We start from the raw sequence: 23,536 nt of genomic DNA, 5'->3' as shown, positions 1-23,536 counted from the left end.
TGAATCAATATTCTGTTGTAATGTGGATGGGAGTGCCTTTAGTAACAAACACAAATGATTATCACCTAACTTTGCAGGTTTTATTTTCTTCTAAAGAAGCATTTTGGCTCTGACTAGTTCTTTTGGTTATATAGCTCACAGCTTTACTGTTCTGTCACACCTAAAATGAACTGTGCTGGGCTCCATCCCAGTTTAAACATGAAAAACGCTACAAGGATGAGTTATTACAAGGGACATGCTGTATTTGTGGAAAAGACAAGCTGTAAAGAGCACCTTACAGTAAGGTGCCTTTTGTTAAATGGCTTGTTAGCCTGACTTAAAGCAAGTATATTGACCTTTAGTAGTAATTAAAAAAGTCTTTCTGGCCATTTATTGCTTTCTTGATCCCAGGTGGTTATTGAAACACCTCATTTCATAACAGTAAGGTATTTCAAAGTAGCATTTATGATGCTTTTAAGATAAAAATGTTCTAAATGACCCATCATTTGGCCCATCAGTCCATCTATCAGCCATGACCACTGCAATCTGTGTAATTTTGTGATATATAAAACGTAATTTTCCTGATCTGATCTGAGATAATGTTGTATTATGTGAATAAAACCGAACCATGAGCCATCCCGGCTGGTAAGGACTTAATGGTCCACTAACGGCTGAAAGCCTGATAGCTGCCTCTTTAGAACTAAATTGCAGCACAAGCAGCAACTGGCTGTGAACATATTGAGAACTGCAAAGTCAAATAATATAATCATAATTGCGTTATCATTTTGTCCTGATGGCAAAATAATGTAAAGTTCCAAAGAAAAGTCCACCCATTTTATTCCAACAAAGCGTACTGCTTTCACTCAGGATAAACTCTGGTTGGTTAAATGTCTGCATAGGAGCAGCCATAGGAAAAGTGCTTACCAAACCAATTGCAAAGCCCAATCCCACTCAGTTTATCAGTGAATCTAACAGTGCAACATTAGTCAACATTCTAGTGTATATGGGCTAATATTTAATTCTATTTTATTTGTAGTCTTCTTAAGGCACTTTTTGTAGACCTTACAAAATATAACTGTATACAGAGTTATGTAGAAAACCCAACAACCCCACTTGAGCAGCACTAGTCGACAGTGGAGAGGAAAAACTCCATTTAGAGGAAGAAACCTCCAGCAGAACTAGGCTCAGGGTGGGCGGCCATCTGCCTCAACCGGCTGGGCTGAGCAGGCAACAAAAGACAACAACAAGAAGCAGCAAAAACATAATATCAATAGCAAATCTCAATATTCAAATGTTTACTTTCGACAAATGTGTTATTGAGACTGAATTTTGCATGAAAACGGAGCACTTTTCTAAGCTTAAAATGACATTTTTGTGGTTTATGGTGTGGTTCATGTACTAAAATGGAGCCAGAAGTAACAGGGATCCTCTGTTGTTGTTGCTTTGACTCAGAAGAGAGGACACAAACAGCAAAGACTGATACATGACTAAACTGGGAGTGAGACAACGATGGCAAGAGCACAGCAAGATTTGATGAACAATTTCTTTTATTTTTGTACATTATTTTTCTAGTTCTATAACAGGATTATTAGGACAGTATTTTATTAAAATCTGAATATTTTGAGTTATAGAAAGAGAAAATGAAGAGGCTAAAAAGTAGATTTCTAATTAGAAAGCTGCTGTCCTGAAAACTGGTCTGTTGACATAGATATGGAACTAATACATGCACCAGTCAAGGCACAATTGTTATATTCTTTGTTAATATATGCTGTTTAAGTAAGGCATAAAACTTCAAATACATGGCAGCATTCCTCCAGCAAGGTGAAGCTAAAGGGGGAAGAAAGAATGAAATGAAGGGCAAATGAAGGAACAGGGAAATGCAGCACCGTGGACAAATGGCATAGATGACAGACACTTAATAAGAAGCTGAATTTGAGAAATGGTGGCGAGCAAACGACAGGAATAAATGAGAGAGAAACTGAGAGGAATAAATGATAGGAGAAATAGAGCTGTTCTCCCACTTGTGTTAGCCAGCCAATCACCGAGTGTTGTCAGTCTGCGGGTTTTCAGAAGTGGAAGGTAGCGACAATGACATACACTGGGGAATACAGAGCACAGGAACACACACAGCTCTACAGTTTTACTTAGAAAGGGAGACAGGTGTAGGAACAGCAAGAGGCCAAATCAGCCAAGTTGTTAACAGTGCTTCTACCCCATCTCTCTCCTCCTTCCTCTCTCACCCACACACATACACACTTACACACAGCTGTATACAGCAAGAAATCAAGTCTATAGGGCATTTTTTGTGATGTGTATTGTTGCTCCCATAATCTGTTACCTTTCGTTCTCACTTTCCCCGGACCCACCCACAGAAGCACACATACGCATTTTTGGCAGAAGCTGCTCTACCGTAGCACTCCCAGGTCCCTGGCCCAATTTGAACGGTATCAGAGAGCAACGGTGGCCCACTGGTGCCAGAAGACCTGTGGTGGAAAATATCGAGTCATTTTTCACAACTTGTCCTAACGGAAACTTCTCTCCAATGAGAGTTTAGAAAACATTTTGCCTCTAAGCAGTTTTACTTTGTGTTTGGGGAAACCAAAAGCATCTGACTTTTACTGTATGCCATGGGAAAACATCCTAAGATTTTTCTTGATGAAGCCTATACTGCAGTTTTAACACTAAAAATCACGAATACAGAAAATGTCAGTAACCATGGGAACTGTATTGTGAACCTCTTTTGGTTCTGTCTCTTTTGTCTTCAGTGTTAGTTGGTTCATCTCCCTGGCCATGTTTTACATTATCCCTGACAGCCAATAAGTTAAGCTCATAATCTGAGAGTATTTTCACATTTTAGGCCTGACCTCAAAGTACAGTTTAGGTCAGGCCAAATACAGAACATAAGGTATGTCACGCTGCATTGCAACTTGAACTACAACTGATGTACTCTGTAGTCCAATCATAACGTCGCTGTTACAAGACACATCTTGAAGACATTTTAAATGTTCACACTCTGATATCGTCATACAGCTCAGGCCCAGATCAAGGTTCTCCAATCTTAACAAAGTAAAAAAATTATGACTTTTCCACAATCTTGCTTGTGTGCATCTCACTGTAACCATGACAACAAAAGTCTGGTACTTTGTTTTGGTATTTCAGATGATTGGTTGTATCAGTGGTTGGGGTCAATCCGCAATATGGTAGATTAGAGTATTTTTCAACAAATATAACTCTGCTAAGTGGAACTGATTATTAACGACATTATAGACAGAACACTTTAAATGCCTTACATTCTCTCTTTAGTAAAGAGCCAATTTGGTTTGAAAAATCCTTTTCCCCATACACATATAGAAATAATGAAATGGATGGTAAAAGGCAGGAATAATCTACTGTCTGCCATCTATCTCATCCATCACGTCTTGTTGCACCATCTGACTGCCATAATTGCAGTGTCTTTTGTAGTTCTTCTAGGAATAAGTAAGAAATAATCTTTCATGAGTCCTCTCCAGGGACATCCAGACACAGAAACAATGTTTTCTCTGTGGCTATTTTCAGACACATAGCAGATGCCTGACATCACTATATTTACTCCCTCCTTCTCTCCCCTCTCTTCCACTCCATTCTTGATTTTTCTCCTCCTGCCCCCCTTACAACTCTCACCCCATCCTCCCACCCTCCAACCCTAAAGGTAAACACTGCCAGCAGCTGTAGTAGAAATGTCACCTGAGGCTGTTGTCTTTCACAGTCTGCAGCAAGCGCTCCGCGGCGAGTTCATCCATCCTGCACTATGACTGCGCCATCAGCCTAATGCACTCATTACTGCAGACTCCACTAGAAAGGATATGTTCCTGCTTCATAGTCTCTGTGGCTGCATGAGCCTTTAAAGAGGATGATGTAACTGATAGCAATTTACATATAAAATACACCGGAGCTACGGGGGCCATGTTGAGGCCGCATCAACATTTTGATGTTGTTTCCCTTTCAAATCCCTTAATAGAGTGTAAACAAGATTAGCATATATTTTTGTTTTAGACATTTGGGACATGAAGCCTGTATGGTTCCATAATGACCTCATGTAAGTATTGAAATTATTTTCTGCTAAACTCATTTTGTGTAGCGTTTACAAAAATCAAAACAAACTCTGCTTCCATCTGTGTCTCTTTTGGTTCCTGTTTGATTTTAGCCCTGAATGGACTGGGCAATGCCTTATTTCTTGATACTGGCTTTGGCCCAGGTTTTTTTTTTTTTTTTTTGACTCATGAGCAGACTAAGGCAGGCTGAGTGGAGCCATATCCATTGTGTGGTTGGAACCGAGCCTGTAACACTCAGTGGTGATGATGGTGAACAGCTGGGCCCGGCTGCCCGAGCCGTCAGCATGCGATGAGATGATCGATAGCTTAATGGCAGGATTTCAGCCTGTATTTGGGCAGTGTGGCAGTACATAATGTGGAGTGGGGATAATTATTTCATCACAGAGACCTGAAGGTGGGACTTTTTGATTTTCCACTGCACTCTGTGGAGGTGATGCTGTGTGGTAAGGATGGACGGAATATTAGGTAGGAGCTTTCACATCAGGGATCCTTTTTTAAAATTAATGGATTTATTACTATGCATAGTAATCCTTGTACTTACCTCTGTACAATGGCCACCGTACAGTGGTCTTATTCCACTTGTATTCATGTTGTTAACATGAATGTTTGACACCCTGAGATTTTATCTTCCTGTTCAACAGCTCATCTTTTTAATGAAAGGATATATCTTGTAAAAAAATGACCCATAAAAACCTTTTTTCAAGGCTGACAGTAACAACAACCGTAATATTAATACAGTACAGTATAAATATACTGCCCACAGTGAAATAGTGTTATGAAATAGAAAAATGGCTAAATCTCTTCATCTTCGTCCTCTTTTCAGTTGACAAAGTTTGACAAGTTTGAAAGGCACCTTATCTGACTAAACTAAATGGAATATATAACGTTATTCACAGCTGTACTATTGTCTATATTGAAAATTAAAAATAAGAGTGATCTCAGACAAATATTTACACAGAAAGTTGTCCTTTTAACAGCACAGCTTAGTTAGTTACTTAGTTACACTTAGCTTAGTCTAAGAGAAATCTCCTCACGTTACTATTTCTTCTCTGAAGTTGGGTCTTATTCAAATGTACACGCGTCCAGTATATTTTACTGTGAGCTTGCTATTAGATTTGTTCTGCTTTGTTGACCTTAGATCTAATAAACCTTATCCATGGTCAAAGAGAGTGTCAGCGAGGCAGTGGTTTTTGTTTGATTGTGTTGTGCAGAGAACATCCTCAGGGGCATTAATAGGGGTCATAAACTCTGATACGGATATTTGAACACATTGAACTCTAACTGGCCTTGCTCAGACAAGGACACATGCTCTCCCCTGAGGCCATTTCCATGGACAGAATCGGAAAATAGAATCTATTGATTTCTGTCTGGGTTTAATGTGATTGCTTTAGCTGCGTTTTATTAATGTTTAGCGTTTTTCTTTTTCTTTTTTAAATACCGCTTGATTTCTTTTGTTGTCTGTCATTAGAGACCTATCAAATGTCATATCCTCACTTTACTTGAGTTTGGATTTTTTTTGGGGGGGGGACAAGGGAGTAAGTTATCAGCATCAGACTGAAGCTATAATTTGTAATCTAAATGTAATCCAGCATCTTTATTAAAGAATGATTAAGAAGAATACATAATCCAGGCTTAGACTTGCTGTAAATGACCTAAATCCAGTCATTGTGCACAGTGGACTTCTTAATGGTGATAGACAACAATAATAAGGCTTTACAGTATTATGAATTACATAAATATCTTGCAGAGGGCAGTGAAGATTTTAAGAAGAAGGCAGTTTGTGGTAGCCATGACAAAATAATAAATGCTGTCTAAATCACATGAGTATGGGGAAGGAAAGCAGTTTTTATGTCACTGCTGTTTTAAATTGTATTATTCCTGGTCATAGTTTGAAAGTCTTGAGTGATTGTTTCAGATTAGATGTAACCATCAAGTAGCCAAGTGATTAAAGTGAGGTGTTTGTGTTTACTGTAATGTTTTAGCTGGTGCTGCATTGGTTGCCAGTTTTTTTATTGATAGTTTGTTGCTGGCACAACAGCGCTTTGGCTCCATTCCATATCTAGACTAAAGTAATTGACACGTCGCCCCGCTGGGGTTTGTGATTAACTTTATTGACATATAGAGGGAGGTGGGTGTATGGCATTACACATAGTTGGCAGAGCTAACAGACCTTTTAAGTTTCTAAAATAAAAAGTAGCATTGATGTTTTCAGGACCAGACATTCTGCTGTCCAGTGAAAGGCTTGTAGAGAGGAGATTAGGAAGCATAGAGGTGGTTGATTTACCCAAAAATTGTTGCCAGGGATGTTACTCTGCAAACACACCTACTCTAATTCACCTGATTTCGTTATGTTGCTTTTTGTTTCTAAAAGACACTTGGCGGGGCAGTCAAACCCCAGGGTTAGTAGTTTGACTAGTATTAGTAAGTATTCACAGCCTTTGCTCAATACTTTGTTGAAGCACCTTTAGCACCAATTACAGACTCAAGTCTTTTTGAGTATAATGCTACCAGCTTGGCACCTGTTTTTGGGCAGTTTCTCCCATTCTTCTTTGCAGTACATCTTAAGCTCCATCAGGTTGGAGGGGGAGCCCTTGAAGTGTGGTGTGCAGCCTTGTTGAGATCTCTCCAATGATGTTCAGTCTGGGTTCAAGTCTGGGCTCTGAGCAGCGCCTAGTTTCCTCCCGACATGACGCTTGGCACTCAGGCCAGAGTTTTTCATCTTTGTTTCATCAGATCAGAGAATTTGTTTCTCATGGTCTGAGAGTCCTTCAGGTGCCTCTTAACAAACTCCAGGCGGGCTGTTTCTGTCGGGCCACTCTACCATACAGGCCTGATTGGTGGAGTGCCACAGACATGATTGTCTTTCTCCTTCTCTCTCGATTGCTCAGTTTAGCGCTATAGGAAGAGTCTTGGTGGTTCCAAGCTTGAAAAGTGCAGGTTATGTGTAGGTTGTTTCATGACAGAATAAAACGAAATCAAACCATGAATGATCAAGGGAGCCCAGACCCCACCAGGACGTCTAGGACATGCCAAGGTTTGCAGATACTTGCTGTTTTACAGGCCCCACAATTCCCAGCAGCATCCCTGAACCCACCTATTGCTACAGTATGTTGACACACTTTGATTGACAGGTTCAGTCCTCCATCCTTCACTTTGACACCATTCTCTCTCTCACCCACGCATAACACAGAGGTTTCACTCTGTTACACAACAGTGGGATGTCATTAACTCTGTAAGAGGAGCCTTTAATGTAATTAACAGAGGAGAGACAAGAGAAAGAAGGTGGTGGGGAGGCGACAAACGCAAGGTCGAGTAACTGATCTCACACCCCCTCCACAATAGTCATGCACACAAACAGATTCTCTCCCCCTTTCTAAACCCCTGTTGAGAAAATGTGTCTTTAATTAAAAATCCCCTATCTGCCATACACTCACATGCACGCACACACTGTGTACAAATACCACTCTAGGTTTTGTGCACTCCAGTCAGAACATATAGGCTTGATTAGTATTAATCCTTATCTCCAAAATGGACAGCTTCTCAATTGTGTTTTTTTCCTCGGCTGGGTAATTTCATGAAGAGCATAATTACGGCATTTTCAATTTTGGCCCTCTGCAGAGTTATGAGGCTGACAGTCTATCTCTACACAGCAGCTGAGAGGACTTGGGATTGTGCGTGTGAGTGTGTATCCGTGTTTCCCAGAGTGCTTGTAGATATGCAATTGTGTTTTTGTGACTAAAATGAGAAGGAGAATTAGTTGGTCATGCAGGACTAATACAAGAGATAATTTAATGCCAAATCCAAATTGGAAAAGCAGCTAAAATCATGACAACTGTGTAAACCTCATAGTAGACAGCAACTCTTGCTCAAATAGACATGCTTTCCTCATAGTGACAAGTGAAAATATTAAGATATGTCAGTGCAAACATTCTGGTGCCAGTAAACTGATGTGTGATCCAAAATGTGTTCAGTAACAGTGTGATATCCAGTAAACTGATTTACTTGCCGTCTATCCGGTGCATGTTCCAGCAGTAGGAGGATGAAAGGCATGTCAGCTCTGATTAGAGCTGCTGAACTGGCACAGTTTGAGTAAATGTGTGTATTTGTGTATTCATGCCTGTACTTTGGTCACTCTCCAGCAGGGAGATTGGAGCTGCCCTAAGGCACTGGCCATGTTCCCATCCTTCCCAGCTCCTCCTTTCATCTCCCTTCATATCTTTCTTTTCCTCCTCTTCCTGTCAGCACCGTGACTGTTTCCCACCTGATATCTCCACTTTTACTTCTCACTGAAATGCTCTGTAAACAGCTGCCATGCATATCTTTGCACTTATGTGCACAAGTGCCTTTTCAGCAAAAGCAGCCTGTGCGTGTATGTTCGATGCAGGCAGCTCATCAGTGATGCTCTGTCAGCTTTGATAATAACTTGAGGCCCCAAGTACTGTGGCCCCCAATACTTTGTCACACTCCTCCAGCTCTGCTAACACAGGCCGCTGTTGCCAGTAAAGTACCTCTGCCTTCACTGATAATGAGTTCTGTGTCCTCAAAGATAGTCTAGTGTGGACTAGTGCCAGATTCCCTTGAGGTGTTGAGCGCTGCATGACTTCTGACACCAACAGGACAGCAGCTTAGGTACTGAACACACATTCCCAACTGACAAACAGACAGTCATTAATTTAGACTTGATTAAATGAAAATCTAATGATGCCCTAGGGGAAAGTTGGTAATCACAGCAGTAGAGAAGATAGAGGAAAGAATGAGACAAATAGACAGAGCGTGAAAAGTCATGCAAGTTTGTATTGAAGGTTTACTGTGCAAGTGTGTGTGTGCACAATAGAAAAATGTTTGAGAACATGGCGTGAGTAGCCCTACTGAAGGTCATAACAACAATTCATTATGCTAAATAGCCAAGCAGTGGCGATATCCAGCAAATAAGCTATTAAAGAATTAGCAATGCAGCATACATATCCAGTAGTTTGCATCCATTCCTTTTAAATGGCCGCCTCTAAGAAGACAGAGTTCCTTCTGACCAATAAATCTACCTCTTAAAAGCCTAATGTGACATGGAGACACATATTTAGCTAACAGTTTAGCTCAATAATTAGCGTTTGTGAGCTCTCTGCCAAGTGCCAGCCACCCAACATCTGTTCGTCCGCTGCCGCTGGGGCCAGCTCTTCCACTCTCATTCCCCGTCCTGCAACAGCCATCTTTGCCTCGCCGTGGGTGGCAGAACATTTTTCAGGTCTGGAGAAAAGTGATAGGCGGACATAAAAGGGGGGGGGGGGGGGGAAGCAGCCAGTCTGTTTCCCCCCAGAGCTGTCTGAGTGTTCATTTGAGTTTTAAAAGAGGGAGGTCTACCTCCTGCAGACACCTTGACCCCTCTTTTTGCTTCCCCATCAACTATGTTTAAATTGTAAGGAGCGTTGAGCTGGGGCCACCCACCCTCAGCGCTAGGTGTGTGCCATCAGCATATCCACAGCATACTGTATTCACACTGATGGAAAGCTTCCACACTTGCCTGTGTATATTGGATTTTTGCTCCAGCAGTGATGGATTTTCCATTTGCCTATTGTGTACGGAGGTTCACTATTGAGAGAAGTTGCACATTGAGACTGTTGCATCTTGTCACTCCTCGTCACACACCGTTTGCTCAGTGCCATTTTGTGATTTTGTTCTCCCTGGCAAGCCATGCTTCTCCATATTGTGGGGGTCCATTTAACTCTGATAAGTCATTGTTCAGGTAATACAGAGAGTGAAATCTTCACAACATGCAGACGGTACTGATACCCACCTTCTGTTCTTTCATACTCTGTTCTCCCTTTACTTGTTCTTTATCATTTTGCCTGTAGCTCATCTGTGGGCAAATGTTCTTTTCAGAGTCCCTGCCCCAACAGGTTGGGAGGGTGAAGTGGGGGTGAGTTAAGGTGGTGGAAAATTACGACAGAAACGGGATGAAAGGGGAAGAGAAAGGAGACTGGGTTGGAAAATAAAGTTGCTCTTATCAGAACTTGCCAGGAGCAGTGTGCGCATAAAGCTGCTTTGGAATCCAATTTAGTTGTTGCTGTTAGTTTAAGTGATATGAGTGCAATTAGCTGTCACAGGTCAGAGTGCGAGCTTGGCGCATTAAGTGATTTCCTGAAATCCCACAAGTGGAAGCGCAAGGGGATGACATCTCCCCAAGAAAAAAAATAATCCATCTCTTGCCAACTCCACAGATGGGCTGTTTCTTCATGCGGCTTTCTAATAAATGTCAGCTGCCTCTTAGCTCTTTTGTTTTACTCTTGTCAGCTGCTCACTCTGTATTTAAATGGATTTTCCTCCTCTGTATCTCTCCAGAAGGGTCACCATGAGCTGTCTTAGTTTTATTTGAGCCTCATGTTAGTCAGTTGTTCTTTATGTTGTTTTTTGATGAGCCACAGAGAATCTTTACATGTTCGGGTCAGGTGAGGGGCAGGAATAATGAGCTTTATCTGGTACAAAGCTCCACATTCTGCTTCGGTGTTTAACATGTGATATTCAGAACTTTGATATGGAAATAAGCCAGGGTAAATCGGAGGAAAACCGTACAGTTTAAATTACCTGTTACTGTATGTAATCTACTTACTGTGTTTGATTTCTTGAACAGTTTTTGATTTGTTTCAGATAGTATTTTAGCAAGATCCTCAATGATGCAGATCATAAAATCGTGGGACTTTTTTTGGAGCCAGCGTCTTGTGACTTTGTTAGGTTCCAGCTACAGTGATTTAGCCTTTGAGTGTACATGTACTGATTCTCAACCAGTTTACCTTCAGTTAGAAATACAGTGTTTGTTAGTTTTAAGCCTGCCTGGTTAATATGAGTGGACATGGTCATTTTTACTGTATTTTCTTATTACCTTTGTTCATAAATGTGTCTTAAATACACAAATATGATTTTCTGTTATATACCTAAACTAATTTACTCAGACAATTTAATTTCCACCTGGATTTTATCTGGCTGTGATTAAGATTGACCTCTTCTTTTTTCCTCCTGCTTCTACCTCCCTCCCATGTTCCTGTTCCTCTAGGGGAGATCTGTGCATTCAACATCCATGGGCTGGAGGCTCCATTCGAGGCAGTAGTCTTGAATGGTACATCTGGTGAGGGTCAGCTGAGGGCTCGCGGACTGGTGGACTGCGAGTTGCAGAAGGAATACACCTTCATCATTCAGGCTCACGACTGCGGTTCAGGTCCCGGTGGCACAGAGGGCAAGAAATCCCACAAGTGAGTAAAACAAGCACAAGCACAATATACAGTACTGTCTGAAGGCATTGGAACTGATCATGCATTCTACATGCTGAAGAGGGAATTAAAGGGAGAAGCCCTCCATAACAACAGATGAAAGAGGCTGCAGAAAAACCCAGTAAAAGTATATGAAAAGAACAAACCAACGGTCTGGTGATGTCAGTGAGTCACAGGCAAAAACCAGTTATTGCAAACAACTTTTGCTCACTGTGAATTTGGATAATCCAATACAAAATATGTACATAGCATCAAATGAAACAAATAAAACAGCCTTGTTATTCCGTTGTATACTGTGTATATATAGGTAGATCAACAGGTGGATAGCGGCTTTATCAACGCCAAAGGGAATTCCTGTTGCTGCAGTAGCCAGTATACACAGCACTGAACATGTGAACACATAGATAAGAGTAAACTGTGGATTAGAGCATGTAGTCCATGTGCACAGGCTAGAATCATAAAGCGCCACGAATATACTATTGATATTTATAACCATTTTTAAGCAAAGAGAGGTATTTAAGTTTGATTTTGTGCTTTAGAATAAAGACTTTCAGTTTAGAAACAAATTGAAACGAAAACACCACCAAAGACAAGGGAATAGACAATTAAATGAACACGACGTTACATAATTCATTTTAAAAAGCTTGGACTAAATTATGTAAAACTACAGGTACTTAGTATATAATTCATTGTTCATTTAGACAGTGGCTCAAGTCCAATCAAATCATCAGCTAGGCAAAAGTACACAGATGGTTAACGAAGTATGCTTTTACTGCTACAACAAAGACAAGTGTTTCTACAAAACTGTCTATTCCGGAGAATAAAGTTGTATGTGTGTAGGTGCAAGTGAAGAAACATAGACAGCTATGGTTAGAAAAGAAGCCTGGCGGATAGTGGGTGTTTGGGGCTTACCTCAAGTCAGCATTAACAGGTAGTTAAAGCAGAGCGACACCAAGCTTCCAGCATAAACAGCATGTGTCAAAGACATTCTGACTGAAGTTGAATGAATTGTCCAAAGAAAAGTGATGAAGTGGATTGTGATGTGTGAACAAAATGACAAAATTCCTTGGGTTGTGTTACCGTAAGTAACAGTATGTATAAGTATTGAACACATTCCTGTAATCACTCATTTGCATATCAACACTTCTGCCTACTGCACCACTCTTTGGACATGCAGTCGAAAATTCACTGATTGTGTCATAGTCACAACAGAACCAGAAAATGCATCATTATGCATTTAGGCATCATATAACAGCAATGCTCAGTGGCTGGGACCTAAGAATAGACCACAACAACCTCCCTGAACAGGATCCAGTAAGAACAACAATGACAGACATCAGTGAGCAGTTCTGAAGTATGCAGAGAGACAGCACCGGGCCATGACACGACACACCTACTGGCTAATGGGCCTCAGTAAGCAAACAAATAAACAGCTGCTAATGGAAAGTACAAACTCTGAATGAGTAACCGAAGGCCTTACAGTCCTGATGCTGATGGACTCCCAGTAGAAACCCTATAGGCCAACTTCAAACTACTTGCATAAGTTACAAGCACCATAGTAATGATCAATGTAGGAAAAGTAGAGCAAATGTGCAGTTTCTAGCCCATTAATCAAATGTACTTTGATCAAAGTACATTTTTGGTTTAAAAAAAACAAAACAAAAAGCTCTCACATTATATCTTCAACTCTTCCTTCTTCTGCCTCCACTTCACTGCAGCTTTCTCCATGCCAGCACAGAAAGAGCACAGCACCCACCTCCACAAACAGCAGTAGACTACTTTAAAGAGGTCAGCTGATGAAAACAATTTGTCACACTTGTTGGCTGTCCTGAAAGCAGCTTCTGAAATTGCTCTCCACTCAGCCTTTTCAGACAACTGCCTCAGTCCACTGTGGGCTCCCCTCGATGTGTTACTGCTCAATCCCCTTACCTCGGCCAACAATGGAGACAAACACATAAATCTGTTATTATGCCTATAGACACTCTCTCTCTCACATACACGCACACAGGAATTATGGCTGCAGAGGTTTTCAAGCCTTGTTGAAAGTTTAAAATCAATACAATGGAATTTATATTTACTGTTGTGCAGTGTTTGCTGTGGTTATTTAGCAGATATAGAAACTTTTAAATGGTGGCACAGATAAAAAATAAAATTTAAAACCTGGTTCAGCAGAAAACAATACTTACTTAAACATAAAACTTTAAATGTTGAACCAATATCCATACATAACCACTATTTGGAGCTACAAATAGCTTAGAGCCATTGACGATGAGCCCTTGAACAGAGACTTGACAAATCATCCTCTCTTTGTACTGCATTTGTATGTTTTTTTTATTTTTGGTCTCCATACAGTTGTTGTTTTGTGTCTCTTTGTTTTTTTTTTTTTTGTCTCCCTACAGTTGTTGTTTCTTTGTGGTTGTTGCTGTGGTTGTTATGTTTGTAGTTGTTCTGCATCGTTTTGTTGTTTTTTTGTGTTGCTTTGCGGCCAAATTGTGTCTCTCTGTGGTTGTTTTTGTGCCTTTTTGGGCTTTTCTTGTTTGTTTTTTATTTATTTATTTATCTGTCACCGCGGTTCTTTCATTTGGTACAGGACCCTCTGGATTCTGATCGGGCGTCCCTTTCGGTAGATCAACTTTTATACCCCTTTTAAACACTCAGGCATTCTGTAATGTCACACTATTACTTTCTATCAAAATAACTCGCTGCCCACTGCAACACAGATCTGTGTGGTCGGTACAGACAGGCTGATGGTGAGAGGGAAAGTGAATTTGGGAACACTTTAAATGGCCTGTCCTTTCAGTGGCATTTCTCAAAGGATGAAACTGGCCTTTTGCCGCTCTTTACTAGATTTACAAAGAAGCTAACAGGGAAAAGGAGGAATGTCTGCCCAAGGCTGTGCTCGAATTACACATGACATGTCAACAGCAGAGAAGGAAGCCAGTCAAGAAAATTTACAGCTGAGGACGACAGGAGAGAGGATCAGGAATGACACTGGATGAGTTTAAACTTCTCTCTACAACCTCTAGTCACTGCTCTGCTTCACCACTGGCTCCTGCCCTATTTCTCACTTCTCTTCTCTTTTCTCTCTCTCGACTGGCTACAGCTCATCTAGCTCTTGCTGTCTGGCTCTGTCCTTCTTACTGTCAGCCCTTCTGTCTGTGTTACAGACTCCAGTGTTTGAATATTTTGTTAGACTGCAACTGCTTACAATTGGATGCTCTCTCTGCCCCGGCTGCACACAAATCTGTCTGTGTTGTTTTTTTGTTTTTTTTTTCTGCTCCCAAATGAGACACTGTTTACTCGTCAAACTGCCATGTCAAACTTTGCATGTATGCATCATCTTGCAAAGCCAATAAAAGCGCTCTATTCCTCCACTCTTGGTGACTTTGTCAGAAACCACAGCAACAGAAGGCTTTATAAACACTGACGGTAATGACTGCCTATTTCTGAGTCAGAGCACCAGTATAACAGCATACAGATTTGTGAGTTCTGAATCACATTGATTCTCTCTGCCCTCTGAAATATTTTACTTGGCTGCCGGTGGAAGCTTTAGTCTCTTGTCAGCAAAGTGCAAAGCTCCAATACCTGCTTAAGTCAGATTTAAATGAAACGTAAATTAATCTACAGTACTGTACTGACCTCTGCCACCTTTGAATTGTTCTCACTCGTTGTTATACGTTACGTTATGCACGTTTTGCAGCACATATTTTTTCTTCTGTGTACTGATTTAACACAGTAGTAACTCAGCCTAAATGTTGGTGAAAGCTTTTAATTACCATCAAATACTGCTGAGCTTTCTATGTATTCTTACTGTTCAAACTCATAGAACTTTAGTTTATATTATTATTATTATTACATATTCTTATATTATTATTATATCAATCAGTCCTCATTACAACACCTCTCTAAGCAATTAGATGAAATGGGCTTTATGGGTAAATTACTTTTCGGTTGAACTGTTTGTGACTCCAAGTCATAAGCTGAAGGTATAAATAGCATTTAAAGTAACAAGCACCACGTGTTTAGGAACCATTATTTTATGTAGTCATCGTTACCAACAGGGGCTTTGAATTTGTCATTGCTCAATCTTAAAATTCACCAGTGTAGTCAGACACACGAGCTCAGAGCCTTTGGGATGGATACAGTGGAAAAACAAAAACATAACCTCACTAATTAGCATCTGAAAACTCGAGTTGTTTTTTTCTGTACTCTTTGTACCTTGTCATTCCCCACACACCTTTCTCTGTGCAAGTTTCTACTGTTGCTATGGAATAATTAGGCATTAGGGAAATCTCACTTCCGTACAAAGCATGTCATATTCATAATCCTTCCCAGGGCTCACACCTAACCATGACACGTGTATTTAACACCGGCTCAGGGGTTATGTGCCCGGAGGTTGTCAAGGTTTCAGTAATGCATTCACTAACCAGTGTCCCTTAGGGTTGTGTGTGCAAATGTGTGACATACAGATGTTTTCTCATGTATGTGTAGACATATCACGTGTGCACACACACACACACACACACACACACACTGTGCTTGGAAGCACAGTAGTTATTAAAGTCATCATTAGTGAATCTTAGAGGCCTGTGTGTCCTAACCTCACTGTTGTTGGAAGGGGCTAATTATCTCCCTGAACAGAAAACTGAAGGACGGACATGCATACACATACAGACACACACACACACACACACACACACACACTCTCTCTCTCTCACATATCCCAAATGCTGAGTCATATTCAAATGTGATATACCTACATTTACATAAAAAGACAACACATACAGTAGCAGGAATTAGAGCCAATTTAGCATCTCAGAAACACAAATAAATACATATACCACAGCTTAAAATCACAAACATTAACAAAAAAGCGTTCACTTTCTTATGAGTGAAGAAGTGGGTCAAGAGCCGTGCCTTGTTAGCATAAGCTGTCATGATAAATTTCTGCAGTGAGAAGACCAGGGAACTCCACACAGATAGTGCAGCCCTGTCAATGTGTCTGCGCTTTATTCTACCAAGAATCTTAACTTCACGCTTGTCACACTTGATGCTAATATGAGTGAAACCTCATTCTGTCAAAACCTGTTAGCTGATGTGATTATTATTCCCTGCGAGAGGGGAAAAAAACCAAAAAAACATCTAGTTTAGGTATACGTTGTTTATCTTCGTCTAACAATGTAACGGGAGAATATTGTCACCGTGTTTCTATTAAGAATATGAACTGCTAGGAACAACAATTTGTGCTTGTCTTCTTTGGTTATGACAGCAGAGGTGAGCTTGCAGAGTCATGCAGATGAACTTACAGTGGTTTAATTAAGTGTATAAGAGATTCTCTTTCTTTTTGTTGAGCTTTGTATCACCTCATCTATTGTACCTGGCATGGTTGTCCAAGCCACCTGTCAATGATTTGATCCACACAATGTGAAGTAAGAAGGACCTAGCAATGCACCTAAAAGTTGAACTGGATTATCATGCACTATAATGACCTTGTCTCGAGATTACATAGGCCTCTTTTGAGTTCTGTGTTAGTGCCTCAGGGCGCTAGTCAATGTGGAAGTCAGATTTCCTTGCATATTGATGAGGATGAGGGTTACCATCCTGTGTTGTGCAGTTGATCCCATTGGTATAGTTAGCGTTGTTTATTTTCATTCTAGTTTTACACAAGGAAATTGATGATTCAACCCCTAGGCTAATTCTTGACAAAGATTAATTGAGTCCTTTGCCTTTGTTCTGCGTATGGTGCTGTGTGAATGTGTACACTGGAGGCACTCAACAATGACTGAGTGGCTGTGTGTAGTTGAGTGTTGATAAATAATGAGTACAGCTGAATATGTAATACACTGAGAACAATACTAACCTGGCATTAACATGCATCACCTGGCTTTAATGTTCAGCTGGTATCTGATTGTGTCTCTTCATCATTTAGCTGGCTTTAAATAACACCTCATGCTTACTTTTCTGGCACACTTTTTGGGTAAAAAGTAAGAGTGCAGTGCTGTAACAGCAATAAAACATGAAGCATATTAGCATATTTTTAAGTTATATTTTTATTAGTAAGACAACACTTACTAAGAACTGGGGTTTTCTGGCAAAACCTAGACATATTACTGCGTGTCATCTGCACACTGAATCAGTTTCATATTATGCTGGCATGATGAGTCTGTATAATGAAAATAAAATAGCCAGTTACTTATCCATTTTTTAGGTCTACTTCATATTTTATATATGTTGAATAAATCTGAGGGTAAAAAGCAGGATGATTTCACATTCAGGACAACACATACGGACACAGATTTTTAGCCACTTTTAGTTCACTTTTGATCATTCTTGCATCCATGTGCTCACTTGCAGTACGCCTCCGCTGTCTTTTTATGTCACCTTAACTTACTGTGCACCCCCTGCTTATGAACTGGGGTCTGTTGGAGGGAAGAGTAGCACCCATGGCAATGCTCCAGCAACATGTAAACACACACAAGACATGCGCACACACTTGCCCGAGAGAGCCAGGCGTCTGTCTCTGCCAGATGTGAGCCATCAGCGGAGAAACACACACTCAGACATATTCCCAATCCCTGCATTTACTTATATATTATGCGTGTGCATGAATACATAATCGCACACACAGAAATTCCTCCATACAAGCCCCATAGGTGTGGAACATATGTTTGCTCCCTTATCACTGGGGAGTGTAGCAAAGCAGGAGAGTAATGTTTATGAGAGAGCGTCATTAATATGACAAAACAAGACTGGCTGAGGGATTTATGGCACACACTGGTGCTGCCATCATCTGTCAGTGCTCCTTATCACCATTGTCTACTGCTGTTACCTTCAGCCTTAACATCCCACCAGTCTTAATCCTAAGTGATTAATCACTTACGAGTCATTTACATGTTCATCTATGTATCCTGTACCTGTGTCCACTGGCAGAAGTAAGTAATCAGATCCCTGAGGGGCTCTGAAACCTAACCACCAAACTAAAAGTGCTTCTTAGTTTATACAAGGATGCACCAGAATGCAGCATAGTGCGTGAATCAGTTACGTAGCATGCTGTGGCTGATGCAATTTTATGACAGAAATAACTATGTGAAAAACTGCTGCTCAGTGTGTTTAGCAACCAGTGTTTTTGCTTAGGCTAGTCAGCCGTAATCAAACTAACCCATTTTAGGAAGCAGAAAGAAGCAAAGACAATGGCAAATAAAGAAATGGGAAAATAAATATTAGATGAATGATTAGAGTAAGAAAAAATAGAAAAGAGCAAAAAATAATATGATAAATGAACTGGACAAGGCTGGAGCTATATTATAGTGGAGATATATTTTGCACCAATTTTACCCTTCACTTAGTAGTAGTGTACTTATTTACTGCCTGCACCCCATTTTCTTGTCCTTGTTTTTGCACTGGCAGTTTTTATAGTTTGCTTCTTTTTTTCTATGAAATGGTTAAACTGTGCATCTGTTTGTGTAGTGGCTCAAAACAATTGGTCTCCTATGTTTGTACTTGTGACAGGGAGAGATAAGACAGTGTGGAAATCCATTATGCCTGGGCTCAGCCTCCCTACTGCCTGTCTCATTATTGTCCAGTCTCCATCTCCAGCCAAGCACATGTTGGAAAAATGTTTAAAGCTTCTTTTAATCGGCTAATTTCACCGTCATTACCATATCCACCAGCTAATCCTATAAACAACATACTCATTCACGTCTCTTAAAGCAAAGCTGTAGTTTAGGTTTGCCATTCGCGGCTTAAAACTGTTTTGTTCTTGTCCATCAGCATCCATCACAGGTTGTCAGTCAATGAATCGAAGGATTGATTGTGCAATTTGGTGCCTTCTGGCTGCTGGAGGGTATTGATAAAGACATCTTAAAGTGATGAATGGGTGGTTTGATGTGTGACTTAGCTTGAATTGCAGCTGATACATCATTTATGGAATGATTCATTCCAGGGGATTATTTTTTCATAGCAATCAGAGCAATCAGAGCTATCTGTGGGGTCAGGCCAGACCGCGTGTTACACAAACATTGTGACTATTGCTTACCAGAACTAATTAATCACTGGCAATAATATCTGCCCTCAACTGTTCACCTTTAACAATCACTTGACAGGGTGCATGATAAGATGCCCTACAGCTTCTTTCCATTGCAGTTTTGAGTGTTTGTGGATATCAATAACTTTGTCAGACATTGTTCCCTCTCTCCATTTGATTTTATTGTGACAGTAAATTGGAATATTGAAACCTTCATTGAATTGTATTTTTGTTCTTGACAGTTGTGGCAGCATTCGTGTTGATTTTGGCTTGATGTATTAATAATTACATTTATTAAACTGCAGACAGTTTCAAAAGCTTAGTGAGCATGTTGAAACATCATATGGTGATTTTACATTGCAGTTCTTGTTGGAAGACTCAAAAGAGACATTTTAAAAATAAGCAGACAGATACCATTAATATCTATATAAAAGTTGTTGAGATGTTAAAGTGTGGTGAAAAGTCCCACTGACAGGCTAGTATTCCCATTCTTACACCCATGCTGGTAGCATGACTAAAAATAAACCTTTCATCCTGTACAATGTAACACTTCTACTATGCTAGGTATGGGGAATTGCTATGTGAAGTCTAATCTAAAGTTTATATGCAGATGAAACATTATTTTACGTTAGGACCCATTGTCACATTGTTTCCCTGTACTGTTTGCAGGGCTGTGGTGCACATTCAGGTCAACGATGTGAATGAGTTTGCTCCTGTGTTTCGGGAGCCCCAGTACCGTGCCGCGGTGACAGAAGGCAAGATTTATGACAGCATCCTGCAGGTGGAGGCAACTGACCAGGACTGCTCACCACAGTACAGCCAGATTTGTAACTACCAGATCATTACCACCAACACCCCCTTCGCTATAGATCGCAATGGTGAGTATAGCACAGGGAAAATATGTTAAGGATTGGATTTACTACAAAGAAACTACTGTCTAAATGTTAACTGTCTATAATGTTCAGTGTATTGCAAGTGTAATTTTCATTGATAAGGCTTTGATGTTTTCCCTCAACCTGTTTTTTCTTACAGCGGTTTTGCTTCAGTTATTTTATTGATTCCCCACATGCTGCAGAATATCTCTCAAATCAAGTTAAAGGTTTTGATCTTGATCTTTGCTCCATTGTTAGAGAACATGTAAATCACATTTCTGTCATAAAACAGTTAAGTTTGTTATTTAGATCACTTATCCATACACACACATGAACTTTGTAACCAGCCATACATACCTGCATACACTTACTTACTACACTGCAATGTAACAGAATGACGGATGTCTCTTTCCAAGGTAGAATGTGTTCTTTGCTCTTTCCAAGGACAAAGTCAAGCTTTGCCCAGAGAGCCATCAGTCTCCACAAATAAGATCACAGAAGTCTGGGCACACACAAACACATAGAAACACACAGAAACACACACGGTCAAGAAGATAAATGTGAAGAAAAATCTATGAACACTTAACCTCTCAAATTTTCTTAGCTTTATCAAGTTGCCACTTGCACTCTTGAACATTCTTGACTTTTATTTTACAAATAAAAATATTATCTTATTATGTACACAAACACATACACACACACTGACATGACATGCTGAGTGATGGGGATATTCCATTGATTTCATTCTAGTTTAATTGCAATGGCTGTTGTTACATTCATATATTTAAATAACTCAGATTTTTGTCTTTTTTCTTTTGACTTGTTTGCTGGGTACTTTACAAAGAGTCAAGCGCAATTCAATAAGTTGTTCAGGTAACTCTGGGCTTGCATCTACCAGTGTTATTCAAATATGACAGAGATGACAGGTTACACAGATGCAAGGAACATTACTACTTACATTTTTGTTGCTGCCAACCTCAGAGTGTTACAATAAAAAGGCTGACTGGATGCGGTTGGGGCCAAACTACACTGTGAATAATACAGCAGGGAAGCTACAGCCGGAGTGCTCTCTCTTCTGTCTATTTTTGAAGGGGTCTCGCTTCGCCATTGACCGCTGAGGAAAAGGCTTTGAGGACTCTTGAACTCAAGAGCACCTGAGGGAAAGAGGAGGAATTTGGAGGGAGGAAAGGAGGGGTTGGCTGTAAAAGCAACAGTAAAAAATCAAGGAGAGTAGGTGAAAGTAAACTTTAGCTTGGATAAACCTAACAAAAAGGACAAAGTTGATGAAATTCCATATTTTATTTATTTATCAGTTATTAGAAATATGAGTAAAACCCATCAATTTATCCTTGAAGTAGCATCTGTATAGGAGGCTTGGCCCACTCTTACCTGTATAAGATTTGTATCTTCAGCAAGAACAGGTAAATTTGGTCCTTTTTATACTGTACATTCCACATATTTTGACTGTGTGGCAAATAGAGAGAGATGTGGGAGGGTGAAGTAGTCATTTACTAGCTGGCCACTCATGCCAGCAGTCACAGCAGACTGATATGGATAAGTTGATGTAGTAATTGAAGAAGCCGGAAGAGGAACCACTGTCATGCAGAAAGGAACTGACTGTGTAAGTATGCATGTATACTTGCGTTGTGTTTTTTAGTGAATAAAAGCAAGAGAATAACAACAGATGAGGCAGCAAACGGTGAAATTGGATGTTGAGGCTGCAAAACAGTGAGAGAGTGATGCGCATTGAGAGGAACCAGAAAGGTTGAAAAGGGGAAAGCGAGGAGGGCAGAAATTCTGAGCTTAGAGGGAGACGGAATGAGGATGAGGACGACGAACAATACTGTCGTCATATGAATTACATCTAATCCTCCCACACACACACTTGTACTCAAATATACCACGTTATGAATCTTCAGCTCCCTCTGCACCGCTCTCCTAACAATACAAAAACCTCAAGAAGCATCCGAGAGGCAATAAAAGTCGCAGTAACTCATTCCATCTACGTTTCAACTTGCAGCCAATAAGGGCCAATAGTGTCATTTTCAGTGTTCTTTCCACTCCACAAGTGTTCTCAGCTAAGGTGGCCAGGCGTGCCTGCATTGTCATCTGTATGTGGTGGAAAAACTCATCAAATATTTACAGACACATTAGGACTACAAGTGCTTCCTTCGTGCACTCTGCTCAGCATGAGAAAGAGGCTGGCTTGGTAAATGGGTCACAGTTACCAACAAGACAAGCTGCATTTAATTTTACAAAGCTGGAAGGCTATATAGGAATACCAGGCTGAATTTGGTAAGTTGGATTGGTTCAATATCAAAAATGGCACAGGTGTGCATTCTTCCTCCTTGTCAAAACCTGGCACCTGTATTGCTTACAACACACTTAACAGTTCACTTGGATTTGGGTGGGTTATGCCAGTGATGGCTAATGCAGCTTTGAGCATAGATAAGTAACAGTCTACGGAGTGTGCTTAGCTCACTTCTTTCTTTCAAATTTGTAGTATTCAGCTCCAACTGATGCTGACTCACTACTGGAAATCACTTGAGGACATTCATCACACAAGACTTAATACAATCTTTTTCCCCACATATGCTGGAATAGTTGCTGGAACCTAAAATTGTTGAAGTTCTCCTTTAAGTTCAGCTGCACTTGTTATCGAGGGTATCACACACAAGTGTACTAACAATGATAATAGCCTCTTTAATCAAGGTTTTCCAAATACAAGACTAAAATAACATTACATTACTACATCTCCCAGGAACTCAATAGTGTTATTGATTATAGACACTCTCTCGACTAACACACATACTTTATCCACTGCGCTCGCCTAGTTGCACACTTGTGTAAATAAAGCATATGACCAGGAACTTCCAGTAATAGCCCACTTCTGGTGGATGATTCTGCAGTTAAACAGCTAAAAGGGCACAGAGAGGGGAACAATATTAGCAGTATTTAGTACTTTCATGAAAGTGACACATGGGAGGTAAGTGCAAATGCTAACAGTTTATTTAATCAGGAAACAACAGGGGTTTAATAGAATCGTGGTCTTAATTTTTAGGAACATTAGCACTAATTAAAGCCCTTTTGAAAGACACACTACCTGTTATCCCAACCATAATCTCATTGGTTACTCTAATTATATGAAGGCATTGGAGTGAATTTGACAATAATATATAATGATGTTTTAAAATTAAAATGTAATTATGTAAGCAAACACACTCACGTACACCCTGTATAGGCAGATAAGCAGCAATGCCCGTTGTGTTATGTCATAAGTCAAAAAGCCACAGGCCTACACACTTCACAGGAAAT

The 23,536-nt window shown here is 40.2% G+C and overlaps 1 protein-coding gene across 1 annotated transcript in view; it reads left to right on the top strand.

Moving 5' to 3' along the window:
- LOC113164393 (calsyntenin-2) overlaps positions 1 to 23,536 on the top strand; it is a 189,177-nt gene that overhangs the window by 100,998 nt on the left and 64,643 nt on the right. The window contains exons 3-4 of the mRNA XM_026363687.1: positions 11,113 to 11,308; positions 20,019 to 20,227. Coding sequence (XP_026219472.1) covers positions 11,113 to 11,308; positions 20,019 to 20,227 — 405 coding nt within the window. The remainder of the gene's footprint in view (positions 1 to 11,112; positions 11,309 to 20,018; positions 20,228 to 23,536) is intronic.

Source organism: Anabas testudineus, chromosome 13, assembly GCF_900324465.2.
Source record: "Anabas testudineus chromosome 13, fAnaTes1.2, whole genome shotgun sequence".
Taxonomy (NCBI): domain Eukaryota; kingdom Metazoa; phylum Chordata; class Actinopteri; order Anabantiformes; family Anabantidae; genus Anabas; species Anabas testudineus.
This window is presented reverse-complemented; position numbering and strand designations above follow the sequence as displayed.